Source organism: Corvus brachyrhynchos, unplaced genomic scaffold, assembly GCF_000691975.1.
Source record: "Corvus brachyrhynchos isolate BGI_N302 unplaced genomic scaffold, ASM69197v1 scaffold114, whole genome shotgun sequence".
Lineage (NCBI taxonomy): Eukaryota > Metazoa > Chordata > Aves > Passeriformes > Corvidae > Corvus > Corvus brachyrhynchos.
The window spans coordinates 8304471-8328979 of NW_008238337.1; the positions used below are offsets into that span (position 1 = coordinate 8304471).

The 24509-nt window shown below is 39.5% G+C and overlaps 1 protein-coding gene across 1 annotated transcript; it reads right to left on the reverse strand.

The window, feature by feature from the left end:
- Positions 1–216: 216 nt before the first annotated feature.
- On the reverse strand, positions 217–23045 carry MAPK1 (mitogen-activated protein kinase 1). The gene is made up of 8 exons (XM_017734969.1): positions 22846–23045; positions 21619–21808; positions 16117–16233; positions 14290–14404; positions 13610–13741; positions 11338–11447; positions 10489–10616; positions 217–8225 (listed from the first exon to the last, which is right to left on the reverse strand). The coding sequence occupies exons 1-7, from the start codon at positions 22854–22856 to the stop codon at positions 10500–10502; spliced, it is 792 nt and encodes a 263-aa protein (XP_017590458.1). The 5' UTR covers positions 22857–23045; the 3' UTR covers positions 217–8225; positions 10489–10499.
- Between the last annotated feature and the right edge of the window lie 1464 nt (positions 23046–24509).

The following is a 24509-nucleotide window of genomic DNA, read 5'->3' on the forward strand; positions in this document are numbered from 1 at the left end:
GAGCACAACCAGTTGCAGCATTCCACAAGTCTTTTTACAGTGCCACGCTCTAAAGCTGTGCACAGCTTAGCAGAATTCCAAAATCAAGCAGAGAAAAAAGCCCTTCTGCTCTCTTATAATCCTTGGCTCTAATGATGCTGGTGTTGAGCCTGGGCCTTTCTCAAGAGGAACAATGTGGAGGAGCAAATCTGGAGAAACACGCTAGACCTAGATGAAGTCTGATGACAAGCCTCAGAAGAAAATAAGCTTAATGCAGCATCAGGTGCGACCCTTTTCTGCTTCAAAGTACAGCAGCAGCTTCCAGAAAGCAAACAAGTGTTATTCAGGACCGGGTTTTCTCCCCAGACATCTTTAACAGCCTGGAGTGACTGTCAGTGCACACGATCCATGGTAGGGGCTGCAAAGACAATGAAAATACAAGCTGCACAGTAATAATTATTTCCACTACTAACTACACACAGGATATATTGCTTTTGGTACAATGCCATTTATTGTCACAAGAAGAAAACCAGTGATTAAGTTGAGCACATGAATTATGCAGACCTTTGCCATGCTGGAACAACAGTGTATTTTACTTACAGAAATGTCACCAAGTCAGCTGGAAAAACAGCTTAACACAGTTCTTCCAAAATACCAAGCATACCCTCAAACCCAAGCTTGTATTACGTTTAGCTACAACAGAAAAATTAAGAAATGGTTTTGTTTTCAATCCCCACTTTTGTCTGGAGTGCTGCGCTTGTACCGCATGAAGGCAAACACAGGATCAAAACACGGAGCTACAGTGACAGCAACAACACCCACTGAAATACTTCTGAGTGGGCAAGCTGCCTGCAAGTTTGTGTCCCCTCCACACCTATGCAAACCTACTCAGAAAGCCTGCAAAGGTATGTATGTGTACAAAAACTAACAAGTTTTTTAAAAACACAGAATGCATTAAAAAGTCCAAAGTTTGAACTCTTGAGTCTGTGATGCCTCAACTATAAGTTAGAATATCTGTGAGTTTTAACACTTCTAGGAACAAAGAAAGGTTTTTTAGTCCAAATTTCCTTTTCAGTACTAGCTATCAAAATGAAAGGTGACCTAGGCTTGACTAAAAAACCTTCCAGCTCTCTGGTGGTATCATCAGAGAGTTTCAAGCCAAAATTCTGAATATTCAGCATTTTTGCATTTGCAGTTTTAAGGCAGAAAAAGATGTTCACAACAAGCCATTTAGTCTTGGATGTTACAAAAAACCCCCAAACAACAAACCAACAAAAACAAATAAACTAACAAAACCCCCTAAAAGGTGCATCTCAAGTCTTTTAGTAAAAGCAAATTTTACAAAATTCTATGGCATTCTCTTACAGCTTTGGCGTTTGTTTTTTTTTTTCCTAAAAAAGCCTGAATTTTCAGACACAGATCACACATCACTCAAGGTCAGAATTAAACTTGCAAGGTGGAATAAGAGATCCCTGCACTGCCAACGCCCTGGCTGATGCCATCCCAGGACTGACCTGGGACTGGAGCTGCTCTGCGCTACCCTGGTTTTCTCCCCAGGGCCAGTGGCTGAACCAGGGCTCCAGGGTCAGCTGCCTGTACCCAGGCCCAGCTCTGTGAAGCACAACTGTGTCCTTGGCTCAGCTGTACAGGGGTAAAAAATGAAAGAAGCAAATCAAAGCTGAGCTGTGAGACTGCTACAAGCGTGCAAGGTAAGGAAAAGTAAGAACAAAGCAGTGAAGTCGTTAAGTCAGAGCAGACAAGGGACTTTGGAGAAAGATCCCAACATGGAAAGTGAAAACCCCTGAGGAAGGGCAGTGTTGCTGGAAAAGGAACTCAGCAAGATCAAAGGTCAGCCCAGTGCAAGCAGCAAGGGAAGGAGACAGGGAGGAGCAGGAGTGCAGGCAGCAGCCAACAGCTGAGTGCACACAAACTCACAGACTGGGAAGAGAAATGGAAGTGGTTTTTTTACTGTCTTTTTAGGTGAGAAAACAGTGCAAACCCAAGACCCTGTTAAGGTATTTCTTGCTCTTTTCAGTAAAATCAGGAATGGAAGACTCCTCTCTTCAGCCTTCACACACAAACATAAGCTACCTCTGTACTAAGCCAGAAGGCTCACATGTTTCCCTACTGCACTAATGAATCAGCTGGAAAGAAAAGGAACTTCAGGAAAAATGGGCTCTGTGTGCGTGCATGTTGAGAGGAGAATGAGATGCAGCTTTAGGGAAGTTGCAGGAAGTTTTCAGTATCCACAAGGTATATCAGTTTAACTAACAGGACCAATAATCTGCTGTTTATCATCAGAAAGCTCACAAAACCTATAAAAGAAAGATTTTTTGTAACAACTGGAACTTGTTTAGACTCAGTTTAAACACAAAGTAAATTGTCAATAGCAAGATGTACTAAAAAAAAAAGGCAGAATTCTGGAAAACACATGAAGGAAAGTTGTCAGTGTATTTATTAAGGGAACAGATGGAGGGGTTACAGAACAGTTCTCACACGCAACTCCCAAGATCAGGCTTCACACAAACAGCACGTGAGTGAGGCCACCTTTCTGATGGGGGATGCGAACACCTCTGACACCAGGCTGGTGTTCAGCAGACTGACCGGAGTTGCCTTTGGAAGCAGAGTTGAGGCTCTAGAACTCCTTCTGCAGCTACCTGGACTTGTGTGGTGAGAAGACACCTCAGAGCAAGGTAACCACCAACAGACATGGCATACATTGATGTGATGATGTTTGTAAGTCTTCTACATGCCCTTAATGTTTTTATTTTTTAAGCTTTTCAGTGTTACATATATCTAATTTAGTAGAAAGAATAACTGAAGATGAAACATCCACAACACAGAATCATCTTTGGTCTGCAAAGTCCTGGGTCAGAGCTCTACATAGCTTGATGCCATCAGACCTACATTAGTATCTCTTCCAATAAACAGGGCTTGTACTCAAAAGAGCTCCTTGCCAGCCTTCCTGAATATTTGAGTGCACCATCTACCCCAGCACCTGGGGTGCTCACTGGAACCACCAGCCCCACCCCGACCCACTCTGGCTCCAATAGCTCAGGAGTGGCCACTACACCTGGAGCTTACAGATTGAGAGGATCAGCAGCCAATTCTGGTGAAACACAGGAAATCTGTGTGGTATTTCAAACTAACCCGACTGAAACAAGGATCACAACAATGTTAAGTCAATCAGTTGCTTGTCAAAACCTTCCTGGAGCCAAATGGCTGTGCAGTTGTACCTTGAAGTCCCTCCCTGAAGTGCATGCTAGGCGAACACACCTTCTGCCAGAGGAACAGTCACAGCCAACAAAAATGTAAGAACACACATAAACCCACCTATGGCAAAAATGTATTATTCTTAGAAGAAAAATGTACTCTGCAGTGAAAGTCAAGGAGGGGAATGAGAGATGAGTTTTTACAAGCCAATTCTCAGAGCTGTTACAGACCTGTCAGTTATGGTTAAGCTTTCTTTAGTTTCAAGTCACATTTTGTGTGTTTTCATATTAATTAAAGTTTCTAGCTGCCATTATCCAGCTACACCTTTTAAGAGTTCAGTTCTTTGGCACAGTCTTCAGCACTTTAAGCGTAAAAAAAAAAAATTTAAAAAAAGAAGAAGAATTAAAAGTCCATGACAGTGATATGAGCTTACTTGCACAGCTCCCAGAAATCCCACATTTCAAATCCCTGGTTGGAGAAGAGCCTTTTTGTATTGAAACGAAAACATTTGGTCTCTAAGGATTACGCAAGTAATAATTTTCAAGATTTTGTGGGAACAGTGCAATATGAATATCCATAGAGTGTCAAAAAAGCCCGTGAATCATCAGATACACAAATCGATTTGCATCACTCAAAAGGTCAAGATTTCATAATTTTCTCACACCAAAGATAAAACATTTCTGCCTGTCTATAAAGAAACCTCAGCTGTAGGTTTTTTTTTGGATAGTTTCCCTAATTTAATTCCAAGCTGGTACAATTATACAGGGGGATACACACCTTGAGCAGTTATAGCTGTTGTCTGCACGCTGCTCCCCGTGCAGTGTTCCAAGGAGGGGCAGTTTTGGATCAGCCAATGGACCAGCTCAGGGCAAAGCAAAGTCCCAGTCATTCTAGATATGCACGGAACTATGTTGGTTTGGTAATACAGGGACACAATTTAATGATTTTCTTTGCATTTGTTTTTACAAGATTCAGATGCCAAAAACAAAACAGAACATTAAGTTACCTGATTTAAAAAAGAAAATCACAAACGTTTACAACATCAAAAGAATAAGACGAAATATAAACCTTTGCTACTTACAATTGATCTATACAGATTAACCAAATCACAAATCTGTCACAATATAAATGTTTAATTGTTACAATGAATAAGAACATACAGAAAATGATTTATTTTTTATAAAATCTTCCTTTGCTTTTTTATTTTAAACTTACCATTAACTAAATTAGCTATGCAGGACTTGTGGGGTACATGACTAAGAAGGCACCAACAGTACAAAGCAAAGACAAAGCAGTTTGAGTATTTTAAGAGTGCTCTACACTGATACAACACGAGAAAAGGCAACAATAGTAAGTAAACCAGCTGCAACCTTTAGAAATTTGTTCTAGATTACACATGTAGTCCAACTTTTACATTTCCGCCAATGTGTCACTTGGTTTGATCACAGCACATGCTACAAAAACCACTGTAAGCTTCACTTTACTAATGTGCACTTTTCACTAATTTAGTGTCTTGATTTCAATTGTTAACTAAACCATTTTGAACCACAAATGTATTTAAAACTTAGTAAAAGGATTGTTTGGACTTTTTTGTTTAAACCACTGCATTTACAAAAATATTTCCCCTAAAATCTGGGATTGCTTGAAGACATTGCTGTACAAATATAAAAGTACTATGCAAGGGACCAAATTCATAAGTATATGGTGTGTATGTATAGATCTATATTTATACCATATCACTGTGCTGTAACAACACAATAAATTTATCAATAACCAAGGGCTATATAAACTACACTAACATAAGCAAATATATATTAATAAAGTTTAAATCTATAGTACAGTTGCTCAGCAAACAACTTCGACATGGTATAAATATATCGTAGCATATTACAGTGGGCAGCAACAACAGGTTTTTCTTTCTCTCATTCTGCAAGGAAAGCCTTGCTCAGCTCCTCAGGTTTTATTTGGCCACTGCCGAGTTCTGTCCCCACTGCCACTCCTGGAAGCTCCCGGCGTACACGGCCCAGCTCTGGTGTCACAGGGGTGAGGAAGAGTCTGGCCACAGGCAGGACAGCAGAGTCAGACGCTTGTTTGCCAAAGCATCCATGAGAATTTTGTGTTTGCATATTTTTCTTCAGCTGTAAGGTTGGAATGTTTTTGACAGTGAACTGTTTACATTCCTTATTCCCAAAGCATCTTTACCATGAAATATGCATGCTACTTCAATTAAGAGTTGCTGTTCTCCGCTCTAAAATATAAAAACTGCATAAAGAAAATAACCCAATGTAAAATGATGAAATAACTGACCTAACACAGTGTTGTTAGAGGCACCTTCTTTTAAACTATTTTCAAAATCTGACCAAAAAAAAAAAAAAACATGCTTCAGCATTTGACGCATCAACAAATTCAACCCAACAATGTTTACTGAATTCAGTAAAAGATTGATGAATATGGTTATGGATCCTGATGGATGCCTATTGGATTCAGCAAGAGTAGCTAAGGAAGAAAGCCCGAAAGCACCAGACATTAGGTAAAGCAAACCCTCGGCTTCTCATTTGGAGAGACAGGATGCAAGGGTAAGTCTGCACCTCCCCAAACATCCCAAATTAAAGAGAGTATTAAAAAAATAGAATTGGGAAAGAGAAGGGTGAAGTAAGCTGCCAAAGTTCTTCCTTAATAAATTAAAACTGAGGTGTTACAAACTAATTTCAGTAACAGTCATCTTTCCAACCGTGCCAAAAATGATTCCTGTTGTAATGATGATGATGCAAGTAGCAGAGATTCTAGAGATATTTCAACTTTTCAAAACTGAGTGAGAAAAGCATTTTGGTAAAGATGTGTAGAAAGGTTAAGAGAAATTTCTACACTGGTATCAACAGTCAAGTGCATATTTCTTCTATAGAAATGTTTTTAGCATAGGTTCCATACCACAATTCCATAATCACTTGTGCAGTGTCCTGACAATGCTCCGAATTTGTTCCCCACAACAGAGATTTATGTACCACAGGAACTTCCTAATAGAAAATGCCCTTTAATGATGAACCCTTGCTTATTAAAAATTAGTTTTGGCAGACTAACATTTAAACTATAGGAAAAAGAAAATTTTGAAATGGAATCTTGTAAGCACCCTTATCTACTGGAGTCTAAGTGAATGGCTTTCTAGTTTTCTCTGAAGAGCAGACTAAATGGTATGAGGAAGCCTGGAGTTATTAACTAGCCAGCATCCTTATATACTACAGTAGCAATTGAACCTGATTTCCATTCAAAGACATTACCCAAGAGGAAACCAAAAACTAATTCTTAATGTTAATGTGAAGATATAAGATTTAAATTTATTTCCAGGAATTACAAGTGCATTTTGTTCATATTAGCAAGCAGTCTTTATACAATCCATTCTTCACTGCTGCCAAAATAAAATGAGAAAAAGACAGCAGAGATATGAAAAGCTAAAAATAGAACTATTTTTCCTAAGTTATTTGTTGAATAGCATTTCAGTTGAACACAACTCAGAGGTAACAATAGATTATTTTTTTTTCTCAATCATAGGCATGTGGCACTTAGACAATCATCTTTGCACAGAAAGCTTTAACAGTCATGCGAGGGCACAGTAATTATTTTAAACAAGGCAAATTTCTCACCACAGAGAGCAGTGGGGAAAGAAAAGGAGGCACTGCACTGGAACATAACACCTAGTAAACTCCACATTATACAATTTCAGTAACAAATACTTGAAAAGATCATTAAAAGGTATACAATTTTAAACGTTATTTAGTGCTAGCTTTGTTTGGTTGTCCTAACTCAGCATTATCAGAAAAGTTTGATAGTACTTGACAACAGAACAGTACTTCATGTCACGAGCTCATGGAGGCTTGATTACAAATCACCATAGTGTAGGTTGCAAGAAATGAACTTGAGATGCTGACATGCTGTAGGAGCAAAAGTAAAATCAAACTTTCTCATTTGAAGATGCAGTGTTCCTCTCTGCAAGAATTCTGAATGTCAGTGATTAGATTCAAATGTCAAAACTATCAATCCTCATTTGAAGCATTTCATTGGTATGCAGGATGTAGACTGAGTTAATTAACATCGTATTTTGGTTTCTTGCTTGCCACCAGATACGGCTGCCTTGCCCAGGAAAAGCACTGGCCATGGGGTCATGGTGCCATCGTGGTCTGTGTTAAACCTTCCAGCATACGGGGAGCAAACAGCAGCTGCAGCTGCCACCTCGCCTTTGCACAGGCTGTACAAACACTACTGCATGGTAGGAACTTTGGAAGTACTATGCCTCCAACATGGGTAAACTTTAAATGATCTCTTTTAGAAAAACAGGGAGAAAAAGGTACATGTTTTGTCAATACATGGAATATGTTTCTTAGATGAATTCAGTTAAGTTGGGCTCCTATGTGGCTCTTACACTGGATAGAATACCTGTATGTACAGCACAGGACACCCAAACAAGTGCATAAGCAAGATTGACATGAACACGACTTATGCTGCAATCCATAGCATAATGGTACACACTCTGCTGGATGCTAACCAACCATTTCTATTTAAAAAGGACGTGCAAAAAAAATCTGGGATGTCACTGACTTAAAGTGCCCTGAATAGTAGCTTTTCTAAAAAAAAAAATGCCAGCGACTTCAGTAAAGTCAGAAAAACATAGTTCATGGTGTAAGTGTCTTACAGGTTAATGAATTATCTTCTTGGATATTGATCCAGGAGTGAAAGGAACCACTGCATCTTTCAAACCAGAAAGCAAGCAGTTAAAACACAGGCAGCAGTAGGTGCACGTACAGTACAGTACTGCAACAGGTCAACAATGGGCATTACGCATAGGAGTGTCAATTACAATTCTTCAGGCTTAAAAGATTCATTGAAAGCATGAAAAGCCAAAACTACCAGGAACCGCCCTCCTGAATGGCTCAAAGGAGTTAGTGGATAAGCTGAGAGAGGCCACAAGACATGACCAACAACAAAGAACTGGGAAGAGGAACAGCAACGTTTGAGCATGCCCAGTCCTTTAAGTCCTTGTCCTACAAAAGAGAGCAGAGACATATTTCAGTGAAGGAAGTTTTTAACATCACCTTTTAAAACAGGCCCTTTCCTATTTCTGTGTTCTGTGCACACTGTGTTTACCATGAGTCAGAGCCAGCAGGATCTACAGATGTTCAAAAAGGATTCAGAGACAATGGATATCGGGGCATTCCATTTTAAACTACTAAATCTTCAAAAGATTAGGAAGATTAAACATAGCTAATCAATGAAGCACATTCTTTGTCTGAACCAAAAATCTTTTATTTTCATATTACATCTCAATTCCAAAACCCACAGCCCAGGGGACACTGAATCTTGAGAAACAGCCCAGTGAGAAGAGCTGGCTGATAAAGCCCAGGGGGAGTGCAGGGGAACAGAAATGCACAGCAGGACACTGTTACTGTGCATTTAAAGCCAACTCCTGGGGACTGGCTCTCACTAGGATGTCAACCAGCTATGTTTAAACTGTTGTGCTGTGGCATAGCTGGCAATCCTAACCACAAACGACTCAGACAAATTACCAGCATCCTTATCAAGCTAATACAATATTTCAATTTCAGTATTGTGCTGGGCAAACCAACTCTGCATAGTAGCAATTCAAAGGTAACATTTTAAACAACCAGAAATTTCTGCTAGCAATGGATCACTGATATCTTTATCCCTAATCCTTTTATCCCTTAATCCCTAAATACAACCTAGGTAAGTATGGTCTGGGCAAAGAGGCAAGCAAGAGATCACGAACTATGATTTACCACAGCAGTAACTACTTTGCTGTCCTTCCTTGAGACCACAGCCTATTAGGAACAGGCTCCATCTTGTTCCTAAAAATTGATGTAATTTTCTTCCACAATGTGTACATGCACAGCTGTGCTCTAATACAGAATCAGCTTTAGAAAACATGGGTGGGACATTAACACCAGTCATGCTACCGAGTCCCAGGTCTGTTCTATTGACAATGCCAACTAACAGAACCAGTGTGTGAACCTCAGATTTCCCTATCTTTTAATTATTACAACAGTTCCAACATCACCCAGCAAGCATAAATAAACAAAATGCAGTATTTGTAAAATTTGAAATTAGTTCATTTGTGAGCTTCTAGACATCTGAATATTCAAGCCAGTGGCAACAGTAGTTACCCTATTAAAGTAAAAATTGTACTTTTAGAAGTTTCCCCCACTATTTTTTCTTTTTCTTTCCTATGAATTCATCATTAAGTAAAAACCTGGGGGTATACGCAATGAAGACACTAAAATCCTATTTTTAGAAAAATAATTGCTTATAGCAAAGCCACAAAGCTGCTGCACTCTGCCAGCAGAGCTGTGGATTTTGGCAGCAAGGAAGTTCCCTGGCTCAAAACTTCACCTTCCTGGTGGAACTGCCCACACAAACCAGTGATTGCGGAATGCTGCTCTGAGGGAGGAGAGCACAGACCAGGCAACCCAGGTCAGCCTGTCGCCTTTGGCTTGTTTTTCCTTTCCAGTCATAAAACTTTGATACTTTAACCTATTAGTATCACAGAAGTTTCACAGGTACTCCAATCATGTCAGTATTTGACCAATTTTGTATGGAACTCCTGAGACTTGCAAGCCTTGTGGTACAGGAAGACCAGTTAAGTTCATTGATGTAAAAAAAAGAGTCAGAGTCAGTGAATATCAGTACATTTCATTTTAAATTAAACTTTAAGACCTTCAAAATACTAGGAAGGTTAATCATAATTAATTTATTACTATTTAAATACCTATTCTTATTTACTCACACTACTTGAGAGTTACTTAAAACTAAAGATAATTTATACTAAAGTTTCAAGTGTGGGTTTTTTCCTTTAAAATAATTTAAGAGTTTTCTCCTCTGTACATTGCATTTAGGAGGAGAGGTTTTTTTGAAGCATTTGAAGCCATATGACAAAATAATATATGAAGAACATTGCCCCTTAAAATGGTTTTCTTTTTTTTTTAATAAAATTTGCATTTCAAAGTGTTACTATTGCTTTTATTCTAAGCAGCACTATTGAAATGCAATTCTTATTCCCTAAATGTAACCTACAAACAAGGTAAACACCTCAGACAATTGCCTCAATTCCATGTGGTCACTTCAATGCTGTGGGCAAACAGAAACTTCCCTCAAGAACAGGACAGGACTGAGCTCAGGTCCTTGGACAGGGAGTTACTGAGCACTGGGAAAGGCAAGTTCTACATTTCACCAGCAGCACCAAAGTCCCAAATTTCCCCCCTGCCCAAGTGTCCCATATTGCTGTGACTTTACCTATGCACGATTTAAGATCGGTATCCTGGCTGGAATCTTGCAGTTTCCTCAAAAATCAATTCTTTCAGCTTTTCCTTCGGTAAGTCATCCAACTCCATATCAAACTTGAAGGGTGCTTCAGCTACAGGCTTAATAATACAAAGAAATATGATTACTTTAATGTCAGTGTTCTGTTGAATTTCATGCAGTCTTTTTATGAATGGGGGAAAAATCTGAAAATGTCCTTCACAAAAATATCTAACACTGAGCAGTCTTCAAGGCAGAACTCCTCCTATTAGTCCGATGCGTGCTTTACGTATTAGTTTACCCAATTTTAAATCAACCACAGTAAGTAGCTACTCAAATCCAAACTACAAGTTGAAATATTTGTTCAAGGCTCCTAACTCAGTATCTACTTGAAGAAAATACTATCTCAAGCATTTTTATTTCTTGGAATAAACATGTCTGACCCTTAAGGAAAACTAGCTTATTTCCTCCTCCTCTATTTTGTCACAAAAAGAAGCCAGAAATCTCCTCAGAACTGTACGCAAACTACAGCCAGTTCCGATTCAGGGTTTTCAAAGCATGATCTGATGGCAAACTCAGTCATTCTCCTCCTTTACCTCAGACATTATGAAACCAGGACACATGAGCTGAGAATCTCCATTTTCTAGAGAGGACACCTTAGCATCTATTTATTGTGTGGCATCTCCTAAGTGTTGTACTAAAGTGAGAAATACAAATTTTGGTTAATTGATGCAATTCATTTTTCAACTCCGTCAGTGCAGTAGAAATACTACCCTTAAACTAAAGCAGAAAATAATCAGCTATATCATTTTATCAATGTTTACATTTTAACAATGTCTTTACCTCATCACTTGGATCATAATACTGCTCCAGATATGGATGGGCTAAAGCTTGCTCCACTTCAATCCGCTTATGAGGATTAAAGGTCAACATTTTATCCAACAAATCAAGTGCTAAGAGGAAAAAAAGTGAGCAAGAATTTAATACACACTCTGCAAAAAGTGTTACAAGCCCTGACCTTACACAGACAATACTCACCACCCCAAGATCTGTGCTAATGACAATGCACTGCTGGAGCTCCCCTGCTGTAGCAGCACTGGGACCTGTAACTCGGGCACAGGAGCTGTGCCTGCCCCTCTATCCGCATTCCTGGGCTACAACAGCCTTAGGCACGACCTGCTCCAGTGGAGGTGTTACCCTGCCCAAGGCCCTTCAGCCCCAGAATGGATGTCGAGGCAAGAAATGCAAGGAATCCTATGGTACAATCTGGTTTTAACTACAACAGAAATTAAATAGATTAGACTTTCTCTTCTCTCAGAAAAATGTTTTGGATTTTTGTGCCAAAATCTAAACTAAGATGGAGCTTATCTGAAAGAAGTAATTATGACTATGCTCTTATTCTGAAAAGAAAACTTGGCTGTTCTGGAAAATATCCAGAAGTCATTAGCAGTTCCAGATCATCACAGGGAAATACTCTTGCCCAACTGGCAGCACAGAAGATACTCTCCAGAGAAGATGCATTTATATTCATAAGATTCAGGCAAAATCTGTTGAAGACAACTCATAAATAATCTATAAAGAACCTGAAGATCCAGTAAGACAAGAGAGCGAGGTCTGGTGAAACTCTGGATGGACATCACAAGTCAGAGCTACTGCAGTTGGTCAGTGACTTTGCCTGTAACACATTTCCCTTTTCCAAGAAGAGAAAACCAGGAGCAAGAAGCCCTAAGATATCTGCAGTATCCCAAATTCCATCACATTTCTTCTCCTCACCATATCATTTATGAACCAGAACTTTAACAGAGGCTTCTTGCTGCAGCACAGCAGTTGCAGCTTTGCCCCAGGATGAGGAACACACCTGTGACCTCAGGTCCTTGTGCGGCCTGGGGAGGGGGGATGCACCATCACCATCACCCTACCACTGAAGTGAGCTCCTCTGGGTCTCTGCAGTAGCCAGCACTGCACAAGAGACCCAGCTTCATTCGAAGGCAGCTCCAAAAGCCTCAGCCTTGCACTGCAATCCTCACTCGGTGTTTCCTCCCTCAGCTCCCGTGCTCACCCTGAGCTGGAGTGTGTCGGGCACAGCCCTGTCACTGCCCTGAGTGACAGCCAGCTCCTGAAAAGCTGCCCTGGCACAGCTGCTCTCAGGGTGCCATTGCCAAGGTGCCGCACCAAACGGCACATCCCCCCTCAGCTGAGGTACCAGCACTGCTGCCATCTGAGCTGTCAAAGCCCACGGGGAGGATTCTCACATCGATGAGCACTGTTATAAAAGCAGAATAAATCACTGCTGTTTCCCTCAATGACAGGGATAATCAGCTCCATACAGTTCTATCTGCAGAAATCAGCTTTTACATGGTAATTCAATACCTGATCACATCCACTAACAGTAAATTATCATATCAGGTGAAAAAGAAGCTACTTACGAATTGTGCTAGAGCAGGTAGAAGAGCACTGTACTGTGAACACAACCACCCTTAAACTGTATGGAGTTGAGTTTAAAAGGTAATAATAGCTATCTAGCAAAACAAAATCATATTTACCCTTTACTAAAGCCTTGTAAGAAAGGCAACAATTATTACATTCCTTGCTTTTAGAACTTTTGCTCCACTTATCATAACTGAATTTTTTAACCCTTTAAATTTTAAGCTCTCATGGTGCCTAAGGACCCCACTCACTGACGAGACCCTGTTTGACCTACAACTGATGCACAGTCTGCACAAACTCTACTCAGGGCAGCAGCAAGCAGCTGCCTCCTATCTGATGTTAAAGACAATGTTCAAGACTTGTTTGATGCCAGTGTCGAAATCCAGTGCCGATGTTCAGCACTTGAATAATGTCCTGTGCTTCCAAAGACACTGACAAGAGTTTGGATTTTACATGTAAGTTAAAGACCAAACTCCACAACAGACAACCTCAGAGTTACTAAAAATTGAATTTAAAAGATTAACTAGTATGAGGACTTTGTGCTGGTTTATAACTGTATATTAGATATATAGTGCTATTTTAAGGCACCTTCTTGTTCTATTTCCAATATAGAGAAAGATAAATTCTTAGGTTATAAAAACTCCCATCCTTCCATTACTTTGACACAATATAATAGAGCATAAAATACCTTTGGGGTCAGCGTTTGGAAACAGCCTGTTCCATGGTACCTTATTTTTGTGTGGTAAGGAAAGCAAGTAGTTTCTGGCCTTTAAATTTATTATACAATTCAAATCTTCTTGGGAAGGGGATCCAAGTATACCTAAAAAAAAGAATACAAACAATAGTACATTCTATGAAAAGCCCATTAATACAGTTGTATCATATCTACTAAAACTCAGTATTAAAACTGCTGGGAAGGAGATTCCAGACCAAATGTTTTAAGAATATGAAATACCTGAGGAGTTTTTAGAAACTTTTACTAAAAACCAACTTTTTTAATAAATAAATAAATGCATCTGAGTTTTCTAATGATCTGTAATCTCTTAAAAAAGATCCCAGTAAGTGGTGTACCTATAGGAATTTTAAAAAATTTGACCTGGACCTAATAATATATAAGCTTTTTAAATTGTTTTGTTTTTTTTTAAAAATGTATCTGCTGACATAAATAAATTGATAAGTATTCTCTAATTGTCCCCAAAACAATGATTACCTGTAGCAATTGCTGCAAAAATAACTAGAGGGAACAGATGACACACCAGCAGAGCCACACCTTACACACTGACCCACTGGAGAAAGACCAGCCCAGCTGGCAGAAATGATGGAGAGAGACAGATGGATGTGGAAATGCTGCTTTTCCATAAAGCTTACCAAGAATATGGTTAAGTTGGTCAAGGTAGTGTTTTCCTGGGAAGATAGGTCTGTTGGAGAGCATCTCTGCCAGAATGCAGCCCACTGACCAGATGTCAATAGACTTGGTGTAACCCTGCAAGTGAAGCAGAAACACATTTTTGTCAAATTTTTGCATAAGAGCAGAAACAAGTTACTTTAGTAAATTGTGGAAGTGCACACAAATCATCTTTTTCCTCTTTAGATTAGTCATGCTTGCTCATGCTGTTTTGTTTTTCTGTACAAATGAAATAATTAAGAACCATATATCAAAACAGTACTTTGAAGGGGTAGCAAGAACTGAAGTCTCCAAGAGATGCTTTTCCAGAAGGATTCTTTAAGTTTAGCTAAATCTGTTACCAATTGCAAATTGTTGAGATGCCCTAATTTTACAGCAAGTTTAAACTAAAAAATTTTGGAAACCAGGTATTCTTAATTGCACAGCCCCTGCCAGCATGCTGAACACGGTGAAAGCAGCCGTCCTTCCTGAGGGGATCTAAGCAGCACTCCAGGAAGAGGCCTTTGGCAAAGGGGGGAAACAGCCAAACCAATCGTTGTTGGTTGGCTGCTCTGTACAACACAACAGGCAGGAAGAGGGGAAGATGCTGGGAGGAGGCCACACCATAACGGGAATGGAACAAACAGAGGAATATCCACATGTATGGATAACCTGTGCCATCCACAGGAAAAGGCACAGCAGTGACATCCAGCAGTGACAGAGACCCACTGTGCCTGGCCTGCTGCCACTGCTCCTCCCTTGGGAGGGGCTCTATCCTCACTGACCCCACAGCCACCGGGCATCAACTCCTCAGGGTGTCATCCCTTCACATTTGTGTTCAAGGCGCCATAATTATAAAATTAATCACTCATTAAGCCACGAACTTTTAAGCTGACCACCTCTTACAAACATAACATATCTTCTTTGTAAAATCTTCTGATAAGTGGATGTGGATAGCCACAAATACAGTCAAGCTGCCCTATGCTGTGGCCTCAGTGAGGATTTAAAATACAAGATGTGAATTTAAAATAAGAGAAGCTGGGGGAAAAACCCCTCAATTGGTCAGATGCCTATTTTCTAGAAGTGCCTTGGACACGCTATTGCCACAACAAAATAAACCCACCAATTGGAAAAGCTGTAAATCCTACAGGAACAACAGTCATCCCAGAATATGAAGTACAGCCCCAGCTGTCACCCGGGTGTTTTGCTAACAAGTGTCTGGCCGTGGGAACGAACACAGGAGTTCTGAAGGACACCCACCAACCATAACAGGGACTGGATGCACCTTAAAATGGCCACAGAACACAACAGTAATTCCAAATATATAGAAACCAAAGGAATGATTTCATGAAGACTATGGGAATGCAATTAAGACTGACACATAAGAAGGATCACATGCCTTCATTCAGAATCAGATTCACCCTCATTATACACTCTAAACCTAAATTAAGATGTCAAGATAATATTAAGGCAACATTTGCAGCCTTGATGGAGGCAGCAATGGAATGCTCATTCCTAGCACTCCTGTCCTGCTCAGTGGCACAGCAACTGATGGAAGCAGTCTCATGACTGGCAAGGAACTGGAGGTGTGGAAGTGGAGCACGTGATTACTCAGTTCTAGTATCCAATAACTGATTCTGGAATCACACTTTATTGCAAGCCAGCTATAGCTTTATTGCAAGCTCTACTGGAAACCCATGCCCACTTCTCCCCAAGACAATGTGTGCGTTCTGATCCTAAAAACACAGAAAGGAGAAGCACAGTTGGTACCCACAAGGGAATAACCAGCAACAGCTCGCTGTGGCCCTTACCTTAGAATTCAGCATGATTTCTGGAGCCCTGTACCAACGTGTGGCCACATACTCTGTCAGGAATCCTGTGTGATCATGATCAGGATCTGCAACGCGAGCCAATCCAAAGTCACAAATCTGGTTTCAGAGAAGTAAATAGAAAAAAAAGGCACATTAGACACACATTTCCAATACTGTTACATTACTAATTCACCACTCCCCAGTCAATGATGTAACACCTACAAACGCAGTGACGGCCACCTGTGTTTTTAGGAACAAATTATTGCACAAAGGTGAAGAAAAATGTTTTCAATCAATTACAAAGAATATCCAATTGCCATTCAGGGGCCAGGAAGAATAAACAAGAAAGAGAACAAGAGAAAAAAAGATGTTCCTGGTGCACAATTTATGTTCCACTATGGGCTTGCTTAACAGCATCTTTGCCAAACAGGTAGTAAGATACACTGCTCCAACCTCTTAGAAATTTGCCAGAAGACATAAAGAAAAGCAAGTAAGACTTCCAGAAAACCTAATTAGCAACCAACATATTTTGTAACCAAGTTCAACACCCCATTTTACAAAAGCTATCATCATAACTGCATCTTTGCATGAAAAACAACCTATCCAATCACGAGATAATGGTATACTGGAGAGATTATAGGCTGTTGAAAGAAGCATGAGCCTAAAAGAAAAAAAATCTCCCAAAAACTAAACACAGGCAAGAAAATATTTCTCAACCCTTTCTCAAGAAAATAGTTTTATCTAACCATGAAAAGAAAAACAAACACTGATTTAGACTAGTGAGTTCAGCAAAAAGAAAAAGGTGGTTTTAGTTATGCTCTAGTAGTGAGGCTCCATGGCTTTCAGAGCTATTTAGTGTCTAGAGAGAAATTAAGAAAATTGAAAATGTGAGGACAGACTGTTGTAGAGCAGAGCAGCTATTCCTTTCTTACCACCCCAAAGGTCAATGGCAAGATTGTTGAGTGGTACATTAGACACATTCACAAGCTTCTGCTGCCCCCCAAAAAGTACCAGGTTATGATTGCCACACACACTGTACTTCCATGGAAGAATACATACTCTCAGGAAAAACAAGCATCAAATGTAGGAGTGGCAAACAGTGGGAGGTTCTTCTGCTACGTTTGTTTTACAGTATTTACTCCTAGATAGTTAATTGTGTACAGTGATTATACTGAAAATGTGAAGTGAAAATAGGCTGTAGTCAATAAAGTCAGTAATGCAAAATCCTACCAAAACCACAGAAACCCCACTGTGCTGTGGCAGGTATTTCTTAATTTTCCTGTAGGGACAGCCTGTCAGCGAAATAACTGATAGATCAGTTAGGGAAGAAATACTTCAGCTGACTAAAAGCTACATCTGAAAGACAAGATTCAGCAGCTGACTTTTACACAGAGGGTCTGAAGAAAAGGCAGTGATGAATGTCGTAAGCCAAGCTGCATGCCATTACTTTAGCTACAAATTTAAAAAGTAAACCCAACACCCTGAATCCTTAGCAAACAACCCCAAAAAGAACCTTTTTAAGCGTGGCAATGTTCTCCCAGGCTACAGGAACAGAGCAGCTGCCTTGTGTGCAATTAGCAGCTCACATAAAGAGACTCAGTACAAACAATCAGAAGAGCCTCCTCTAAAGACAGAAACGAAGAAACTGTAGAGGACAGCTTAGAGACTCCAAAAAATAATTATGCAGCAGGCAAAAATGGTTATAATCTCTTCCTCCTAACCTCAGAAAAAAGCTAGATAAGATTAGAGGCAAGGAGACGTGCAGAATCTTAGTGTTACACAAAAGCAAAGTGCAGTGGTTTGCTACTATTAAAACAAAAAAAGAAAGACACTCTCTGGTCCACAGTGAAAAGCAAGAACTGAATTACAGAAGGTGTCTCTGAATCTCTCAACTCAAGTAGAAAAATGCACATGGGATGGAAAGGAAGAACAAGGACAAAGAGTGCTCATTAAAATGACAAAAAGCCCCTGCTGACTGAAGCAGAAACAGGTTAAGCAGAAAAGCAGGAACACCATTAGTGAGAAAGACTTCAAGGTTGAAGCTGTAAGAAAGAGGTTTTGGCTGCAGAACTGACAGGAGTGATAGCACAGAGAGTAAGGGACGCTGGAGATCCAGGGCTCTGCCTGCAGCCCAGGGTGAGGGATGGGCACAGCTCTGGCTGTACCTGAGGAGGGCAGACACTTCCCATCCTGTGGCACCAGGACACACTGAAAGCAGCTGCCCTGCTGGGGGGGAATGTGGGGCCACTGGGCCCGTACAAATGATGATATGTAGCAGGCAAAGCACCAGGAGCTGGTTTTTAGGCTTCTCCACGTGAATGAAAATTAAAAAAAAAAAAAAAGAAGAAATCATGTGCGAGCAATATCGTAACAGGCAGATTTTCTTGGCATTTTGGCTAAGTCACAGCAGAGAACAAAAAACTGCATAATGAAAGACCCAGGTATATCAGTTAGTGCTTCATGCCTTGGAGAGACAGTACAGATGCTGCTGAGACAGAAGAAATTACTTCCCAGCTAAATAAAGAAATAAATAAGAAATGCCATCATCCTATTTATATATTTAGCTTCCACTTTTTGAAAACAATGTTCTTGCAATCAGTATCAGGGATGGTTGGGGTTTTTTTAAACAGAGATGGCTTAAAATTGGATGAAGCTATCAAGCAGATGGGAAGATTTAGGAGGATCATGTACATATGACCATTTACTAAGCAAATGAAATGACACCCAAAGGTACTATTAATACAGTGAAATATCTGCAGTTGTATTGTTGAGTAGCCTGTGCCTCTATGTGTGCATTTGTATAAAAGGAAACAGAGAGGCTACCATTAAGTTTAATTGTTACTGATAAGATGGTGGTTGAAACAGTTGCATCTCTAGAGTAATTGGAAAAATCCTGAAACAGACACTAACCTGCCGTTTTCCTTAAAAAAAAAAAAAACAAACCTCCCCCATCACCTTCTTTTCACGCCTGTCACAGTAGGTAACAATTCTCAGTTGTTTTAGTAATAGTGAGTTTTCATTGTGTAGACAGAAAAGCACAACTTACAGCATCACTGTAGTGTGTGCACGTTTTACCTAAGGCAAAGAAGGAGATTCTCAGCTGGAGTAACTTTGAACACTGAAGGCACTCCAACACACCAGTTGAGAACCTTGTTTAAAATAACTTGGGCTTCATTTTCTGAAATATATTAATGCCATTGGCCTACGAAAATTCTATGGCTATGAGAGATTTTATGCAACTTACTTCATTTACAGAACTACAAACAGGTCAAATTGCTGGATGCAGAGAATCATGAAATCAAGTAAAAACCTTTCTAAAAGAGTTAGATACTATTTAGAGTATATTCCAGTCTGTCAGTGGCATGTCAGTGTACATTAATCTCATTCATGGGAAAGATGCCAGGCTGTGAAGGAGAACACCAGTATCTTTATTACACACGATTCTCACTAGAGAGATCCCAAGATAGTAGTTTTCGTGGAATCTTGAGTCTAATCTTCCACTGCAAATACATAACAAGAGACAGTACTTAAGTGACATGATGTACTTTCACCAACTTTCATTCACTGTGTGGTAAGTCACATTTAAGATCTCAAATATTTAGGTCTTTAGCTTTGCCTATGGAAACAGAAACACCTTTAGGTTCTGAACTCCTGCCTGAAGACTTTCAGCTGCTCACCACAAGACATAGGGCTCACAAACACATTATGTCAACAGAGACTCTTACTTTTCTTTCCTAGAAATTAAAGCATTAATACAGAGGTCAAGATCATGTTTAAGGGAGTAGAAAGAAAGAAAGAGCTCGTTATAACCTGTAGAACTGTGAGTTTCAGAAGAGAGCAACAACTCTCTCTCACAATGCCATTAAATAAAGAAGCTAACAGAACCACCACTCAAGATGGACAAACTTTCCACTGACCTTCTTCCAAAAATATGATTTTTAGTATGATTTTAAGTCGTTTGTTTCCACTGTATGCCGTGTTTGAGTTTATGCGCCATTTCCTTCATGAAGGGGTTAATGCCTTTGAAGGGGTGTGATGTAATTACAGCTGCTGAAATCCCACAGCAAGAGCCAGAGGTGACCAGCCCAGCAGTGCACCAGGAAGAGCTGACAAGATGCAGTGGGAATATAAAGCAAATTGATCATGCAGCCAGTACTTAGAATGGACCAGCATACACAGCAAGGAATTGTGTGACACTTGGAATTGTGACAAACCTGTACAGCCCACAACTGGTTCACACTTCGAAGAAGGTTATTTTTGTTTTGTGGTTTGTTTATTGAGAAAGTTAGAGCTACACTAAAAAATAAAGGGTAATTAGGAGCAACACAGTATTCAACAAACACAGTTGTACCATCTCAGATCAAGAACTGTAAACTCTGCAATCTCACTCCATCAGTGGCCAGCAGCAAATACATGATGTACAGTGTAAAAGGCAACATATTCCAATGCCTCTCTCATCTTCCTTGGATTTGTCACTGTGGGACTAAACCACACAGAGCACTCAATAGGTTTTTTTTCTGCTAACTTGCTTGGTGTTTTTTTAAAAACTGCAACATCTACCGTGCTCTGTGATACCAAATTCCACAGCTTAACAATGCTGCAAGTAAATTTCACCCGCTCCTTTCCTCCCCCCCCAGCCTTTTCCATAGGTAAGGACAGTGAACACAACTGCTCTCTATTCACCCTCCCTATGCCACTGACAACTTTATCAAATTTTACTGGATTCCTCTGTTCCTCATGCACTATCTTCCAGCAGAGGAGATCCAGGCTAAATAGCTCTTTGTGATACGGAGAGGAGTACTTTGAATTCCTGGTCTCCTCATATCACAGGGAGAAGTGTGGTAACTATGATCACACTAAAGACTCAAAACTACCGAAAGGTACAGAATGGCATGGTTTTTGTTTTATTCTCTATTTCTGTTTTAATTCTTCACACTTGGTTTGCTTTACTGAATGCCACTAAGCATTGAGCTGACATTTTCCAAGAATCATAACAGCTCTAAGCTCATCCTTCTGTAGTATTAACGAGTACAGAGCCCATCTCTGGAAATGCAAATTAGGAACATTCTCTCCTTAAGTAATTGCCGTGCATTTAATCAGCACTGAATCTCACATGCCACTTTAGCTACCCACTAATACAAAGTCCTTTTCCAACAACAAAACATTAACAGTGTAAACAGAGAAACCAAATCTTGAAACATACACAGTTCTGAGTTTACTTTTGAGGTAAACATGATGCTGCTTCAGATCAGTATTTTCATCCAGCTTTCAAAGAGGCTGTTTCCAAGTCAGCCTCCAGATGGAAACAGTGATGCACTCATCAACCTAACAGATTCTTAGTCACTCAAATCTTGATAATTATTTTATCAAACCAAATAATGTTTTGGCAATCTTTCCAGGACAAAAATCACATTAATCCCCAGTAAAAACCCCACATTCATGGTTATAGCAGCTCATTTACAAAGACCATGGCAGGAAAATCTGTAAGAAATTTCAACTCACCTTGAGATCACATGTGGTGTTAAGCAGCAGATTTGAAGGTTTGAGGTCACGGTGAAGCACATTGGCTGAATGGATATATTTTAACCCTCTCAGAATCTGGTAAAGGAAATAACAAATGTGGTCGTTGCTGAGGTGTTGAGTCTTTAAGAGCTTGTAAAGATCTGTCTCCATAAGATCTTGCACAATGTATCTGTGAGGCATTAGATGTAAGGCAGCAAAAAAACTTGGGTGTCATGTCAGGTATCAACATACAGTACCCAAGGAAACTTCTAGAACTTTTTTTCTCTCTTATTTGTCTGTTTGATGATAATTATGAAACTGCGTAGTTGATTCTTGCTTTAGAAGTTTAGAATCCAATCAATCCTGTTACATGATGCAGCCCTTTACAGAAATAAGAGGCACCAGCATGTGATCCTCTCAAATTAATCATCATAAACCTCTATTTCTTCATAGTAGAGCTTGACTTTTATTGGAATCTTAATTTCATCTGATTCCTATCCCTGCTTGCCAAGAAACAAAGGTGGTTTTTTGGTTAATGAGTAATAAGCTTCCAAGATACTTGCTTGCAGTTGCATAAAAGCATGAAGGTAGAAGATCTCATAACTTCTGATCAATTTACTCTACCATCTCCCCACTTAAAAAATTCAGCTGTTCTTCTCTACTATATATTTATTATGCTACATTGAACACAACAGTCCTTTTCTTACCAAAATTAAATCCCAATATACTCAGTCAGCTGATTTTTTTTACACAATTGCAATGAAAATTAAAAGAAGGGGTTTTTTTTTTCTGCTTTGACAGGAATGAGTTAAGTAAAATTTTCTTCCTCCTTAATTCAAGAAAATTTGAAACAATTATAGCAGTGTCTGGCCATTTTACTTGCTCCTCAAAGCAACCAGTTCTAGCCGCAGCTCTATTAAGAGCATATATAGTTTTAGAATTATGTGACTAAACTAAATCTTCTCTACAATGTTGAGTTCTTTGCCTTGGAAGATAGGAATTAACATTTTTTTCTTTTCCTGGAAAATAAAGAATAAAACTAGTGTTCATCAAATTTATAAATTTATCTACAAACTGATCAAATACTGTTAACTTCCCTTTTTATTTACAATAATAGAAGCCAACTTTTATTAAAATTTAGGAAGGAAGAGGATGAAGGGGAAGAAACTATCAAAAGAGAGAAGACAACCATTACTAATGATGCCAAATAACACTTTGAAAGGATACACATCTTTCATCTGTTCAATAGTTGGAGCTCTGATAATGTCATTTATTCCAATAATATTCTCATGCCTGAAGCGCAGTAGGATCTTGATCTCTCTCAGAGTTCTCTGGCAGTACGTCTGATGCTCAAAAGGACTGATTTTCTTTATAGCGACTCGAACTTTGTTGACGTTATCATAAGCAGAACTAGAAGAGAATCAATAACATCAGTTATAAGGAGCATTAAATTCATTCAATTCAGAACGAAAGAATGTGAATTCAATTGAATATAGGGCTGGTGCATTTTGTTTACATTTACTTTTATCAAATGAGGAGAGGTGACAGTGACACACATCTTTTAGTTTGGCGAACTGACAAAACACTTGTTCTTTCACCAGCCCATTTGGGTCTCTACAACCATTGGCTTTCCCAGCTGACTTGGAGTCTGCTGATTTGTGGGTACTGCACAAAGGAAAAGGTATTTGTCTTCTTTATCAGCCTGTGCAACAACCAAGCCTGAGGCTTTTTCTATACGCTGTAATCATCAGAAGTTTGAGAAAGTTCATCTTACTGCATTCATGTTGGGGTGCAGAAAAACCTTCAGCAATCATCTTTCAAGCAGCAGAATTCCACATCCTGTGTCCAACTCCCACAGGTAATACCAATTGTCACCATCTTTCACACTTCCATCAATTTACACTGTTGACACCCCCGTAACAGACACGAAAGAACAAAAGGGATGGAGACAACATCTTTCCAAGTTCAATTCCAAAGATAACAAGAGTTTGAAGAAAGAAAGCTGTATCCAGGGACACACAAGGAGGGGAAGTAGGCAGCAGCACAATGAGGATCACATTGTGACTGTGACCTGCAGTAAGGAACTCACTGCCTCCTACATTTACAAGGTTGTCTTTCCAGGAGCTTAGAACTCCATTCCCAGCTACACCAATAAATAGGTTCAATACATTGTATTTCTGTTCAACATACCTAAGCATTCATGAAGAATATCACAGCGCGAGTCTAATTAATAAAGTCTTGGTAAAACATACCTAATCTTCTAAAATCTGGACTATGAATCCTTACAAGTTTTAGTATGTTTTCTACAGTCTTGTTAATATGAATGACAAACCATCTCATTATCATAGCTTCTACTTGTATTAGAAGTATATGGTAATTCAATAATTAGAATTTAGACATATATATATATATGATTCTTGTTCCAATTCAAGCTCACTACTGCCCCATTAGGAAATTAAAAAATAATCAAGCCTACATTTCTGTTAGCCCCAACTATTCCATATAAAAATATAAGCATACTAGCCAAAGAGGCTTCACATCCCACCAATTTTCTATAATTGAGTCCCAGAACTTCCTTTGAAACTCTTTTAACTGGTCTTACTCTGCTGAGACATCCAGGTACCTGGTGACCAGGTAAAGCAGAATCAAGTACAAAAATCCAGCTAGAAAAGGATGCCTCAGAGGAATTCAAATGCCTGGCCACATCAAGGCTCTTCTACCACTAAGCGGAGATATGGTGCAACAAGGTGTTTTTGAGATGGTGCTGTCACCACTGGATGCAAAAGTGTTTAAAATTTCTCACTTTCATTATTAAAATTGACATATAATTCAGTCAATTAGGGTCATCAGTAAGATCTTCATACAGCACATGCATACGTAATGACACCCTC

Bases quoted from the DNA above. Each gene is read 5' to 3' on its own strand.
- MAPK1 (XM_017734969.1), bottom strand. The intron at 13,742-14,289 runs GTAAGCTTTATG...TCTTTTTTTTAG, and splicing joins CCAACTTAACCATATTCTTG to GTATACTTGGATCCCCTTCC. The intron at 11,448-13,609 runs GTATTTTATGCT...TTTTCCTCTTAG, and splicing joins TCCAAACGCTGACCCCAAAG to CACTTGATTTGTTGGATAAA.